The 15,253-nt window shown below is 34.1% G+C and overlaps 1 protein-coding gene across 1 annotated transcript in view; it reads left to right on the top strand.

Annotated features, from left to right (window-relative positions):
- Positions 1–15,253, top strand: part of CCDC148 (coiled-coil domain containing 148) — a 231,019-nt gene that overhangs the window by 66,202 nt on the left and 149,564 nt on the right. The window contains exons 2-4 of the mRNA XM_034654599.1: positions 1,327–1,389; positions 2,336–2,457; positions 13,779–13,882. Coding sequence (XP_034510490.1) covers positions 1,327–1,389; positions 2,336–2,457; positions 13,779–13,882 — 289 coding nt within the window. The remainder of the gene's footprint in view (positions 1–1,326; positions 1,390–2,335; positions 2,458–13,778; positions 13,883–15,253) is intronic.

Below are 15,253 nucleotides of genomic sequence, written 5' to 3'. Positions count from 1 at the left end.
CAAAAGTCATGTACTTGAGCTACTTTCTCTTCCATTTAAGAAGAATTAGATTACTGTAAAAACCACTAGACATGACTAGTTGAACCTAGTGGATATGGAACAAAATTTATGGAAAATGGTATTTTTACTTAAAGNTGGGCAATCACCATGATTCTTGGTAACTTGGAAGAGTTTCCAAAAGTCATGTACTTGAGCTACTTTCTCTTCGATTTAAGAAGAATTAGATTACTGTAAAAACCACTAGACATGACTAGTTGAACCTACAAAATTTATGGAAATTTATGGAAAATGGTATTTTTACTTAAAGTACCATTTAACCCAACCTCCTGTTGCCCTGGAGTTGCCCTAAAAAGATGTTACTTTAGTTTGATGCTACCACAGGTTGGGTTCTCAGGANTTCTTCCTCTCTCACTCCCCCTGCTTGTGTTCCCTCTCTCGCTGGCTGTCTCTATCTCTGTCGAATAAATAAATAAAATCTTTAAAAAAAAAATAAAGTACCATTTAACCCAACCTCCTGTTGCCCTGGAGGTGCCCTAAAAAGATGTTACTTTAGTTTGATGCTACCACAGGTTGGGTTCTCAGGAAGGAGATGCTGAGGCAGAGCTTGAGGTGCTAGATATTCATTAGGGATCCATATCCCTGAAAGGAAGAAGAAGGAAGCAGGATTGGGCAGATGAAAAAGTCAGTTTCAATGCAGGTGAAACAAAGTCTGGGTCAATCCTGCAGGGAGCTCTGGATTAAATATTGCCCATCAGGGTGACCCACATTGGGTCCAAACTGGTCTGACTTTATAATCCTGCCTTGTTCAGTCATTGGGTATAGGCTGCCCCAGCAATGGTATACCTTTGGACAAGATTACTCTCTGAAACTGAGTCCAACTCTGAAAGAAGGGAGAGCTGAGCATCGAGTGCTTTCTAGAAGTGGATGGTACATCCAAGCATCAGCCACAAAGGCTGATTTGTTTAATGGTAGTAGTGAGTCACTTGGCCTGGCTGCTTTATTTTTAAATTTATGCAGTTTTTTTTCCTCCTAGGAACTCAGGATAATTTTTTAATCACAAAATATTTATCAGTCACTGAGACAATCCAAGAGAGGAGGATTAAAATGTCAGAGGTTGGAAGGAGACACCAAGACAGGAAAGGTATAGAGGAAAAAAACTAATGGAAGGAAGCTTCTAGAACTTGGAGAAGCAAATTTTATTAAATACAAAGAGTTATAGCACCCAGTCGTGGGCCTTGTTATACAAAATACTATGATTAACACATCTTTAAAAATGTTTGGAAAATAACATTGTGAAATTTTAGCTGTCTCTTGTTTCTTTGACAGATATGGAGGACTTGAATAAAAGACATCAACCATTCATGACAATTCAGAAAAACGATAGCGCAGGTATTTTTTCTACTTCCAAATCTGTTCTATGATTTATAGTGGATTATGCATGATGTAAAGTTGGAATGTTGATTTTCAAAATTTTAATGGAAAGCTCATTGTTTGGACATACCAAAGGTTTCTCCAATTCCCTTACAGTGCATGCTTAATCTTCAACAGTGGTCACGAAAACCATACTTTCCTTTACTGTGCTTGTCCTTAAATCATTTGGAGTTCACTTAAAGTCATGTGATTCATGATATACTTATTTTATATGGTATCGATTAATTATTCATATAGTTGGGGCAAAAGTGCGTTGTGTTTTTTTGCTTAAATTACTCAGATTATTATACTTTTTGCTACTTGGCCTTTGGGTACCTTCTACTTATGTTTTACTTTATCAGAACAGCTAATATCATACTAAACTAGGACATTTTATATATTTGGATGGAGAATGCCCACCTGATCGTTTTATATCATTTTATTCTTATTTGCCCATTAAATTTTTTAGCTTTCAGTTTCAACCTTTTTTCAAATTTACGTGAAATTATTTACATTTTTTCTGTTAGAAATGCAGCTATGATTTAAAAAATCTAATTAATTTGATTCATAAGATGAAATTTAAATATTCACAGTTGATGCCTAAAACTTTTTAAATAAAAAGAACGGTCACACTTTGTATCTTGCCATTAATTTTCTAAAATTCTCAATATACTTACTAAAATGGAAATATTCCCTTTCTGTTCTTTTAGAAGAAATTTTATGCAAGGTATATAGTGGTAATTATTTTTAAAGTTTCCAGAGATAGAGGTTCAAATATACTATGAATGTTGTACTATTATTTCTTGTTTTTGCTTAAAAATATTCAAAAATAAGACCTGCAATTGACATGTTGCCATAGCTATATTTAGACTTCCAATAATATGATACTATTTCTTTGTCATTTTTTGTTTTTAATGAAAAACAGATAATCTGGTGTTCCGTATGAAAAATCGAGTGAGAAGCACCAAGTATAAACCAGTAGATTATCAACAGTTGCGTGCATTAACGGAAGCAAAAAAATCAGCTTCTGCCTCTATAGAGCTAAAGGTTAGAAGTGTGTATGTGTGTTTCGGAAAACTGAGTTTCCAGGAAGTAAAATGATATTTATAATGTAAATGTGAAAGTAAATGACATTCTAAATAGTTTTTAGAATCTTCCAACTATTAATAATAGTGAATAGCAGCTAGCGTTTATTGAATGTTCTTGGACACTGTGCTATATAGTTTACATGCATTCCTCAGTTAATGTTCATAACAACCCCAAGGTCTTTACTTTTAGAAAGATAGCTATTTTATTAGCTTTCAACAATTTCTAACTTACTCTGAAAAATAAGAATTGCAAATAAGTGCCAGCCATGGATTATCATCTGATTTAAGGCTCCTTTTGCCACATGCTACAAATACGCCCTCAGGTGCCTCTCTTTTCTACAATTCCCTTTTTTGCCCTGATCTCCAAAAAGGTGAACCTGGACTAGTTTTGAAAGGGGTTTATGTGCAAGTGATTGTGCACAGTATTTTAGGACCATGTATGGTTTAGGATTACTCATGTAATATGTTTCTCTCTTGTACACATAATAAAGTACCTTACAAACAACATTTTCATTGCTTGGTTGCATTAAAAATCTGATTGGGCGAAGTGACATATTAAGTAATTTATAAGTTTTCATTTGCATTTAGCATTTTTTGTGTTACATTAGTTTTGTATGGCTTTTTATGGTTAATGTCTTTTTAAAAAGGCAAATATTATGATTCCAAAGCGCATTTAATACCTGTTCTAAAGAAATGACTATCTATCCATGAGCTATATCCCCTCAAACTAAGGAGACTTCTTAAAAAGGGCCTTATTTCTTCAGCTCAGATATAACTTTAAAAGAATTTGATGTTTTCAGGACATTGAAAGAAATTTTATGGGAAAATCACTTACATAACTATCATCCTAATAAAACTATTTTCATATTTCTGACTTCTATTCTGACCCATTGTATATACATCACATACATGCATTCATATATAGACATAAACATATACATACATATTTTTTTCTCCCATGATAAACATAGACATGAAATCCTGTATACTTTCCCCCTAACACTTTGCCACATACCTTTATAATATTTATTTATTATGCAATATTTAACTACTCTCATAAATAAATATTTATTACGTGGCTCGGTAATACAATAATGATCAAAATACATCCCCTACCCTCATGGCATGTACTGTTTGCAGGACAGGAGGAGGAAAGTCAGTGTTTATCAAATAATAAAAACATGCTGTCTGCTGTATACTAACAGGATTTGATCCTGGTTGAGTGGGAAGGCTTTTCTGAGGCAATGACATTGGAATTGGGATTTCAAGGCCAATAAAAAAGAAGCCAAAACAGGAGTGATGAGTACTTCAAATAGTAAAATATACATGACTTATCACATTCCAATTTTTGGATATTTGGATTGTATCTAATTTTATAATATTGGAAATCATATTTTGGTAAATATCTTCATGCAGAGACACTTTTCATGTTTTAGAATCCTTCACCCTCAAAGGATAAATTCCCATGATTGGAATGTTTGGGCCAAAAAAATATGAATTTTTTTAAAAAGTTCTTTCTCAAGTGTTAACCACAGATACTTCCTCTACACCCTGTCAGTATTGGAATATATACATATGTATTCATATATATACATATACATCTTAAATATTATCTATATACCTGTCCATCCATCATGTACAAAAAACACATTTTTTTGGCTGAATGTAGAATGGTTGAGTGTCAAAACTCAGTGCTTGGTCACAGTGAATTTCTCTTTGGTAAAAGAATCACTATCAAAGAATAAACATGTTTAAAAATTTTAATTATTGATGTGGCTTTCAATTTTTGATATTAAGCGCAAGGGCAGTAATTTCTCAGCCCTGTCAGCTGCTAGATTACTTCTCTCTGGTCACTGTGTTTGTTACATATTTGTGAGATTAAACAGATGATCACTTTCAAGTGACACTTTAAATAACATCAATAACCTTTTTGTTCATAGAATATAATTCAGGAAAAAGCTTTTTAGTTACATATTTTCTGGAAATAACTGTACCTGGGATTTATAGCTTGGCAAATCTCAAAAATCCCTTGTCTTCAACTACTGAAAATGGCTCACAGTCTATAGCAATCATTTCGATAAGCTTTTTGTTTCCATTTTTAGTCTCCATGGATTCATAATGATAAGAAATTGTCCTGTTAAAGCATTTTTATAGTATCTGTTGTTTTGAATCTCAGTTAGTGAGAACAAAATGTATCCTGGATATTTCATCATTTTCTAATACTTTCCTCTTCTCTTTTATAGTTTTCATTTTTTTAGTAGAGCTGGACTAAGAAAGATGTATTGAAAATGTTGTTTTATGTGATTTTTGGTCTTCGCTTCTCATTTAATTTAGAGATAGCAAGTTGATATTTTGCTTTTAATTGACTCTTATAAAATGTGAACAATTCCTAAATAGGACAGTTCCTTGAAAGATTCATGGCTTAAATGGAATCAGATAACTGGAAATTAAGTATAATTCTTAAAGTTTATTTTGTTTAATGTTATGAATGCTAACATATGTACCAGTCTACACCAACTAGGATTATGATTATAATATCATCTCTGTTACTCTTTTTTATACTGTTACTTACATTTTTATAAAATATGCATTGGCTCAAGAAGAATATTTTTCTTCCTAATGTTACACAGTTAATGCATTCTTTCAATATTTGTATTAAATATCAGTTCATTTCCTATTTTTTAAACTAATTAAATGTGTTATTTTCTAGCACATGAAATTAACAGCTTTAACAATCATTGTTAATTATAGCAGTATATTCTGGCAATATTTAATGCAAACATACTTAAACTGAAGGATAGAATGTTAACATTTAAAGCACATAAGGGAGGTGTTTGCTTCAAGTTGGATCTAGAGTACATAGTTATATTTGAAAATAAACCAACAATAATTAATTTCTTACAATTATTATTATTAATTAACAGTAAATTCAGAAGACTTGCTTAGTTTCTATTACTGGTATTGGTATATTGGTCAGATGTGTCTATGTCATTGATCATGCACAAGTTCTGGGCTGCCAGATAAGAAGACACTGATGTGAGCATAGAGTGATCTAGTCTTTCACAGGCTGAGACTGAACCTGAAGCCAAAGAGTAGATTTGGGCTGGAAACTGAGACCAATTTTTGGTGCATTATATGTTAGCTGTTCATTTCTAATTTAGGTTATGCATAAAAGAGATCTTTATAATTATTTTTATTTGAATGGCTTTGATTTGCAGGAATGAATATTTCTTGCTGTCCATCGAAGTATGTGTCTACTAATTCTTTTTTTAAAACCTTATCAGAAATTATAAGTATATGCAAAATTAGAGTGAATGATTAATCTCTATGTAATTTATCCAGCTTCAACTGTGATCAACTCTTGGCTATTGTTTTCTCTATACTCCTTACCACAACTTTCCCCTGTGCCAGGTTATTTTGAAGTAGATCTCAGGCATCATAATATTTAACCATAAATATTTCAGCGTGTGTCTCTAAAAGATGAGGGCTAAACAGACCCACCCCAAACCCTATAATAGCATTACCATTAGGATACTAATAATTTCTTAATTTCAAATAGCCAGTGTTGAATTTCCATGATTGTCTTCAATTTTCTTTTTTACTTAAAGCTTGTTCAAATCAGTATCTAAGTAGATCCATATATTACAGTTGATTTTTTTTTTAGGTCCCCTCTATCCTCTTGTATTTTTGTAATTTATTTTCTGAAAAAATTGTATTGTTTGTCTTTTATATATTCTTACAGACTGGATTTTGCTGATTACATCCTGATGGTGTCATTTAACATGTTTTTCTGTCTCTTGCATTTCCAGTTAATTGGTAGTTATATCTGGAGATCTGATGAGATTCAGGTTCAATTTATTTTGGCAGGATCACTGATTGATGGAATTTTTGTACTGCAGTCTTTTTCCATCACAAATTGTGCTGCAGTGAATAGTTTCGTTCATTTATCTTTTTATACTTTTGTCGGTATGGTCTTCAGATAGATTTCTATAAGTAAAGTTGCTAGGTCAGAGGGTAAATCCATATGAAATTTCACTCTACACCTCCAGATACCCTTCTGTGGGAGGTTGCACCATTTTGCATTCCTACCAGCAACAAGAAAGAGTGTGTTTCCCTATAGCCTCACAGAGTGTTCTGTGACACATCTGGAGTTTTGCTAGCCTGATAGATGAGAAACTGTATCTTAGTGTATTTGGGTTTTTTTCTTTTTTATTTATGTTAACAGTTCTTTATATACCTAACTGTTCTTTTACCTTTGTTGAGGTAGAACTCACACATAGTTAAGTGCACAGATCTTAAGTGTACATCTCAATGAATTTTGACAAATGTATATACATATGTAACCAACATTTAAGTTGTCCACTAGTTATTGTTGCTTATATTTAAAGATGGGTCGGGGCGCCTGGGTGGCGCAGTCGTTAAGCGTCTGCCTTCGGCTCAGGGCGTGATCCCGGCGTTCTGGGATCGAGCCCCACATCAGGCTCCTCCGCTGGGAGCCTGCTTCTTCCTCTCCCACTCCCCCTGCTTGTGTTCCCTCTCTCGCTGACTGTCTCTGTCAAATAAATAAATAAAATCTTAAAAAAAATTAAAAAAAAAATAAAGATGGGTCATCTGGCCCAAAGGGTTTTCATGGCGTTTTAAGGTGCCTATTTAGAGTCTGATTATCTTGGATCATCACAATAAGCCACATAGGAACCTCTAGTTTCTTATTCCTTAATGAATTTATTGTTTTTGCTATTTTTAATTCATCAGAATTTTGCATAAATCATCATCCACCTTAAATACTGATTTCATATGGCTTATTGGCCAGCAAAATACATTGGAATCACCTGGAAATCTCTCTATTGATAAAGATACAACTGTAAATCTTTTTGTTCTTTTAAGACTTTGTTTTTCTTCATTTTTGGCCTGAGGACAGAAGTAGAGTCAATGAGTGAACTTAAAAAAATCAGGATCTTCTTTAAAATATTGGAAGTGTCTAGTGAAAAATAGTAGCTTTATTTTCACTTTTATAGTCTACTTAATTGGTCTTACCCTGGGCTGAAAGGCAACAACATTGATTTTTTTTAAGCTATAAAAATGTGTCTACGTCTTTCACCAATGTGTTTTAATTTTTTTGTACAACATGGACCAAATATGTCAAAGAAATTTAATTTTAAAAGTTGTGTCTGCTGCAACAAACTTTAAAGGCTGTAGGTGGCAAATAGTTGGAATGGGTTTCAGGCATCTTAAAGCAAACGCTAGAGTGTCGGATTTTAGAAACACTATGTACTTCTAGGTTTTCAGTAGGTAGAATAAGGATTGCTGACTTTTCCTGTAGTGTCCTTATTTATTTTTTTAANATTATAGCAGTATATTCTGGCAATATTTAATGCAAACATACTTAAACTGAAGGATAGAATGTTAACATTTAAAGCACATAAGGGAGGTGTTTGCTTCAAGTTGGATCTAGAGTACATAGTTATATTTGAAAATAAACCAACAATAATTAATTTCTTACAATTATTATTATTAATTAACAGTAAATTCAGAAGACTTGCTTAGTTTCTATTACTGGTATTGGTATATTGGTCAGATGTGTCTATGTCATTGATCATGCACAAGTTCTGGGCTGCCAGATAAGACACTGATGTGAGCATAGAGTGATCTAGTCTTTCACAGGCTGAGACTGAACCTGAAGCCAAAGAGTAGATTTGGGCTGGAAACTGAGACCAATTTTTGGTGCATTATATGTNTTTTAGAAACACTATGTACTTCTAGGTTTTCAGTAGGTAGAATAAGGATTGCTGACTTTTCCTGTAGTGTCCTTATTTATTTTTTTAAAAGATTTTATTTATTTGAGAGATAGAGAGTGAACGAGAGAGAGAGAGAGAGAGAGAGAGAGAGANGCTGTAGGTGGCAAATAGTTGGAATGGGTTTCAGGCATCTTAAAGCAAACGCTAGAGTGTCGGATTTTAGAAACACTATGTACTTCTAGGTTTTCAGTAGGTAGAATAAGGATTGCTGACTTTTCCTGTAGTGTCCAGTTCTTATTTATTTTTTTAAAAGATTTTATTTATTTGAGAGATAGAGAGTGAACGAGAGAGAGAGAGAGAGAGCNTATGTTAGCTGTTCATTTCTAATTTAGGTTATGCATAAAAGAGATCTTTATAATTATTTTTATTTGAATGGCTTTGATTTGCAGGAATGAATATTTCTTGCTGTCCATCGAAGTATGTGTCTACTAATTCTTTTTTTAAAACCTTATCAGAAATTATAAGTATATGCAAAATTAGAGTGAATGATTAATCTCTATGTAATTTATCCAGCTTCAACTGTGATCAACTCTTGGCTATTGTTTTCTCTATACTCCTTACCACAACTTTCCCCTGTGCCAGGTTATTTNGGAGCCTGCTTCTTCCTCTCCCACTCCCCCTGCTTGTGTTCCCTCTCTCGCTGACTGTCTCTGTCAAATAAATAAATAAAATCTTTAAAAAAATTAAAAAAAAAATAAAGATGGGTCATCTGGCCCAAAGGGTTTTCATGGCGTTTTAAGGTGCCTATTTAGAGTCTGATTATCTTGGATCATCACAATAAGCCACATAGGAACCTCTAGTTTCTTATTCCTTAATGAATTTATTGTTTTTGCTATTTTTAATTCATCAGAATTTTGCATAAATCATCATCCACCTTAAATACTGATTTCATATGGCTTATTGGCCAGCAAAATACATTGGAATCACCTGGAAATCTCTCTATTGATAAAGATACAACTGTAAATCTTTTTGTTCTTTTAAGACTTTGTTTTTCTTCATTTTTGGCCTGAGGACAGAAGTAGAGTCAATGAGTGAACTTAAAAAAATCAGGATCTTCTTTAAAATATTGGAAGTGTCTAGTGAAAAATAGTAGCTTTATTTTCACTTTTATAGTCTACTTAATTGGTCTTACCCTGGGCTGAAAGGCAACAACATTGATTTTTTTTAAGCTATAAAAATGTGTCTACGTCTTTCACCAATGTGTTTTAATTTTTTTGTACAACATGGACCAAATATGTCAAAGAAATTTAATTTTAAAAGTTGTGTCTGCTGCAACAAACTTTAAAGGCTGTAGGTGGCAAATAGTTGGAATGGGTTTCAGGCATCTTAAAGCAAACGCTAGAGTGTCGGATTTTAGAAACACTATGTACTTCTAGGTTTTCAGTAGGTAGAATAAGGATTGCTGACTTTTCCTGTAGTGTCCTTATTTATTTTTTTAAAAGATTTTATTTATTTGAGAGATAGAGAGTGAACGAGAGAGAGAGAGAGAGAGAGAGAGAGAGAGCTCACAAGCCAGGGAGAGAGGCGGAGGAAGCAACAGACTCCCCGCTAAGCCCGGAGCCTTAGGGGGGCTGATTGCAGCACCTTGAGATCGTGACCTCAGCTGAAGGCAGAAGCTTAACTGACTGAGCCATCCAGGCGCCCCTNATAATATTTAACCATAAATATTTCAGCGTGTGTCTCTAAAAGATGAGGGCTAAACAGACCCACCCCAAACCCTATAATAGCATTACCATTAGGATACTAATAATTTCTTAATTTCAAATAGCCAGTGTTGAATTTCCATGATTGTCTTCAATTTTCTTTTTTACTTAATGCTTGTTCAAATCAGTATCTAAGTAGATCCATATATTACAGTTGATTTTTTTTTTTTAGGTCCCCTCTATCCTCTTGTATTTTTGTAATTTATTTTCTAAAAAAATTGTATTGTTTGTCTTTTATATATTCTTACAGACTGGATTTTGCTGATTACATCCTGATGGTGTCATTTAACATGTATTTCTGTCTCTTGCATTTCCAGTTAATTGGTAGTTATATCTGGAGATCTGATGAGATTCAGGTTCAATTTATTTTGGCAGGATCACTGATTGATGGAATTTTTGTACTGCAGTCTTTTTCCATCACAAATTGTGCTGCAGTGAATAGTTTCGTTCATTTATCTTTTTATACTTTTGTCGGTATGGTCTTCAGATAGATTTCTATAAGTAAAGTTGCTAGGTCAGAGGGTAAATCCATATGAAATTTCACTCTACACCTCCAGATACCCTTCTGTGGGAGGTTGCATCATTTTGCATTCCTACCAGCAACAAGAAAGAGTGTGTTTCCCTATAGCCTCACAGAGTGTTCTGTGACACATCTGGAGTTTTGCTAGCCTGATAGATGAGAAACTGTATCTTAGTGTATTTGGGTTTTTTTCTTTTTTATTTATGTTAACAGTTCTTTATATACCTAACTGTTCTTTTACCTTTGTTGAGGTAGAACTCACACATAGTTAAGTGCACAGATCTTAAGTGTACATCTCAATGAATTTTGACAAATGTATATACATATGTAACCAACATTTAAGTTGTCCACTAGTTATTGTTGCTTATATTTAAAGATGGGTCGGGGCGCCTGGGTGGCGCAGTCGTTAAGCGTCTGCCTTCGGCTCAGGGCGTGATCCCGGCGTTCTGGGATCGAGCCCCACATCAGGCTCCTCCGCTGGGAGCCTGCTTCTTCCTCTCCCACTCCCCCTGCTTGTGTTCCCTCTCTCGCTGACTGTCTCTGTCAAATAAATAAATAAAATCTTTAAAAAAATTAAAAAAAAAATAAAGATGGGTCATCTGGCCCAAAGGGTTTTCATGGCGTTTTAAGGTGCCTATTTAGAGTCTGATTATCTTGGATCATCACAATAAGCCACATAGGAACCTCTAGTTTCTTATTCCTTAATGAATTTATTGTTTTTGCTATTTTTAATTCATCAGAATTTTGCATAAATCATCATCCACCTTAAATACTGATTTCATATGGCTTATTGGCCAGCAAAATACATTGGAATCACCTGGAAATCTCTCTATTGATAAAGATACAACTGTAAATCTTTTTGTTCTTTTAAGACTTTGTTTTTCTTCATTTTTGGCCTGAGGACAGAAGTAGAGTCAATGAGTGAACTTAAAAAAATCAGGATCTTCTTTAAAATATTGGAAGTGTCTAGTGAAAAATAGTAGCTTTATATTCACTTTTATAGTCTACTTAATTGGTCTTACCCTGGGCTGAAAGGCAACAACATTGATTTTTTTTAAGCTATAAAAATGTGTCTACGTCTTTCACCAATGTGTTTTAATTTTTTTGTACAACATGGACCAAATATGTCAAAGAAATTTAATTTTAAAAGTTGTGTCTGCTGCAACAAACTTTAAAGGCTGTAGGTGGCAAATAGTTGGAATGGGTTTCAGGCATCTTAAAGCAAACGCTAGAGTGTCGGATTTTAGAAACACTATGTACTTCTAGGTTTTCAGTAGGTAGAATAAGGATTGCTGACTTTTCCTGTAGTGTCCAGTTCTTATTTATTTTTTTAAAAGATTTTATTTATTTGAGAGATAGAGAGTGAACGAGAGAGAGAGAGAGAGAGCGCTCACAAGCCAGGGAGAGAGGCGGAGGAAGCAACAGACTCCCCGCTAAGCCCGGAGCCTTAGGGGGGCTGATTGCAGCACCTTGAGATCGTGACCTCAGCTGAAGGCAGAAGCTTAACTGACTGAGCCATCCAGGCGCCCCTCCTGTTCTTATTTAAATGTACTTTTCATAATTGTAGCACTCTTAAGACCTCCTGAGGAAAAGATTTGACTTTGACTCCATGTTTTTGTTTTCTTATACCCCTAATTTTGAATCAGTAACCAGAACAGTGGAAAGATAAACTCAAGGTTAAAGCAATCAGTCAATGACAGCTAGAAATAGCATGCATTATAAAGAGTCTTTTTAGGACTTGTCTTCTGAAGCTTTTATATCTTCAGCATTGATCTGTTAAAGCTTCTAGGGTACTAAGTATTCAAGTAGTACAGAAAACAAAAACATGCATATTTCATCAAATTTCTGATTTGAGAGTAGCACTTTTGTAGATGTTTAGAAGTACTAATATGGAGTATGTGAATTCAGCAAACACATGAGTATCAGTCTAACCAGGAAACAGACATTGAGGATTTAGAGTAGAGGGGTCTTTAATGCAGGAAATGGTTACACGGGTATAGAGCTGAGAAGCCAAACAAGGGACCATGAAGCAATAAAGGGGTTGACAACAGCAGAAGTCACTGCCATGCTTGGGTCAAAGGGACATTAGAAAAAGCAAGGCTGTACCACATCCTGTGGGCTGAGTTTACCCAGAAATTGTTGGAACCATAGAACTGTCAAGAAAAGTTAGAGCAATGGAGAAGATAGAGATGCTTCTGGAGACCACTCTGAGAGTAGAAAAGGCAGGCAGAGTAATCCTTCGGCTTCTCCTTTCCTCCCTCCCTCCAGTCTCCTAAACCAGTGTCTCCGTTTGGCTGAAACCAGCTGGAAGCCTGCGCTAGTAGGGTTGTCTGGGAAACAGGCTGCTCTGTGATATGGAGCAGGTCAGGGAGATGGCCAAGAACGGATGTTAAGGCAAACAGATCCAGGCCTGATACAATTTGTCAACAAACCCCAAAGCACTGATTATGGGCTATGTTTTTTAAAAGCCATACAATTTGGGGAAAATTTAAATTTAATTTAAAAGGTGGTCTCCAATGTTACATGATTTTTCACAATTTCTTTGTTAAATTCCTTCAAATAAATATTTGCCTAAATTTTTAAGATGTTTGCCTAATTTTTTTTAAACTTTATTTATGAAGTCATGGAGTTGAAAGATTAAAATTGCATGTTCAAGGTCATATTTCTAGTAGGTGCTAAAGCTGAAACTAAAGCCAGGCTTTCTAACGACTTGTCCAAATGACTTTTCCCCATCTTCTGCTGAAGGATCATATAAAAGCCAATCTGAACACCAAGGTTCTATGTGTTTCTGATGTTTATGAGCTTTATGATCATGACCAGTTTTTTTTAACCTCTCTGAACTTCAGTGTCCTCATAAGTCAAATGGGAATAATGATGCCCATAATGCCTGGCAGGGAAGATGTATCAAAAAGATGAGAAAATATGTGGAATGGAAAGCTCTTGAAAAATTTTCTGAGACTGTGTGAATTAAGGTGTTTTTTATTTTCTGTAAGGAAAATAGAATGACATCACCTTTTTTTCCATAAATACTTTAAAGACAATTCTTAAATTGGACAGTATTCCAAACCATTTTCTCTTTCACCTTCCTGCTTTTTGTTTAATGAATTACTTATTTTAAGGTGGATTTTGTGTTAGAAGTTGCACTAATAGGGTTGAAAAAGAATAAATATTTAACTTAGAAATTACAGATTAAACAATTTCATTGTGGAAAACACACTTAGAAGACATTGGAATTGCTCCTTTTTTGTTCTTCTAAATCTAGATCAGGAAAGCAGTGCAGACTTCAAAGATATCTAAGGAACAAACACTAATAAAACAACACAAGCAAGTGTGGTGGCAGGAACACCAACGGCTAACTGACATCAGGTAAGAACTGAGGAGATCTCTACAAGAACATGTGAGACTTGCTAAGAGTTGCCCTTACTTAGTTAGATGTTCTATAACTTTCCATGTTAATTAAACCATTAAAAAGCATTAAAGTTACAGTTTGTGACTCAAATTAAAATTCCTTCATTTCCTCAATTTAATTTGAAATCCAGTGAATACACTAATATGGCTTTTGCTTTCCTTAGGAAAAAAAAGATAATCTCCTATATCTGCTAATCATTTACTTTTCTACGCTCCCTCTCATACTTGTAATTATTTATATACATAGTCTTAGCACATTGAATTATAATATCTTGTTTACAAGTTTGTCTTCCCTGTGAAGTGGCAAACAGGGGCAAATATCCTAACAGTTTTATCTTTTCATTGCAGGGTTCATATGAGGAGATATAGAAAAGCTTTCAATAAATGAATGAATGAATGAACTAAGGGGTTCAAGTTCACTGATTTCTAGATGTAGCTGCATCATGACTAACTTAGTCAATTTGCATTTTTGATTTTTGTTGTTATTTCCAGCACTTGTTTCAAGATAAAACAACAAAGTAACGATCCTATCCTTGTTTTTAATTGTAATCTTTGAAAAATACATTTCTTTCAAAGGTCAGGGCAAAAAGAGAAGGCAGATGTGTTTCCCCTCCATTTGAAGCATATATACTAGTTTTAATGATGGTGGTATTTATAAAGTATGCTTTAAAAAATGTGTATTTTTAATCATATATTTTATATCAAAATAGATCATTTTGTGGTCTTATCCTAAGTCAAATTTCCAAAGGTCATTAACTTTACTTTTGATAGGTATTTTTGTAGGTACTTTTCAAATTAGTAGGAGTTTCTTATTCTGGCAAGAGATTCCTAACTGTGAACTAGAAGGCTCATGATTGGAAATGGTTTTACATCATTGTATAACTTAAAACATAGAAAAACAAAATTATATAGACTCCATCACCATGCTGCTAACATAAAAACAAATCAGACCCATTATATCTCTCAGAAAGTCACCTTTTATGGAGAGAATGTTTGAGCCCATTAGACCATTTTTTTTTTAAATTTGCATAACTTGGTAGAAAGGAAAGCCATTAGAAAGTTTTTATTATGGTGCTCACTGATGAAAGCTCAAAGGTAAAGGAAGACACTGGTGAAAGTTTTTATCTTGGCTGTTCCACACGCTTCTAAATGTGTGCATTAGCTGTTCTAGAGCTAGATAGAAAAGGCATATACATATCATTATAGAAAATAGTTCTTTTGGTTGACCTGGAATGACACAAAGGCAATGGAAGGGAGGAGCATTCAAGTAGTAGCCTTAATGTCTTGAAACTTGTAAGTGCTGAAAATTGTACAAAAAGAAGAATTCTA

The sequence above is a fragment of the Ailuropoda melanoleuca genome, chromosome 2, assembly GCF_002007445.2.
Source record: "Ailuropoda melanoleuca isolate Jingjing chromosome 2, ASM200744v2, whole genome shotgun sequence".
Lineage (NCBI taxonomy): Eukaryota > Metazoa > Chordata > Mammalia > Carnivora > Ursidae > Ailuropoda > Ailuropoda melanoleuca.
This window is presented reverse-complemented; position numbering and strand designations above follow the sequence as displayed.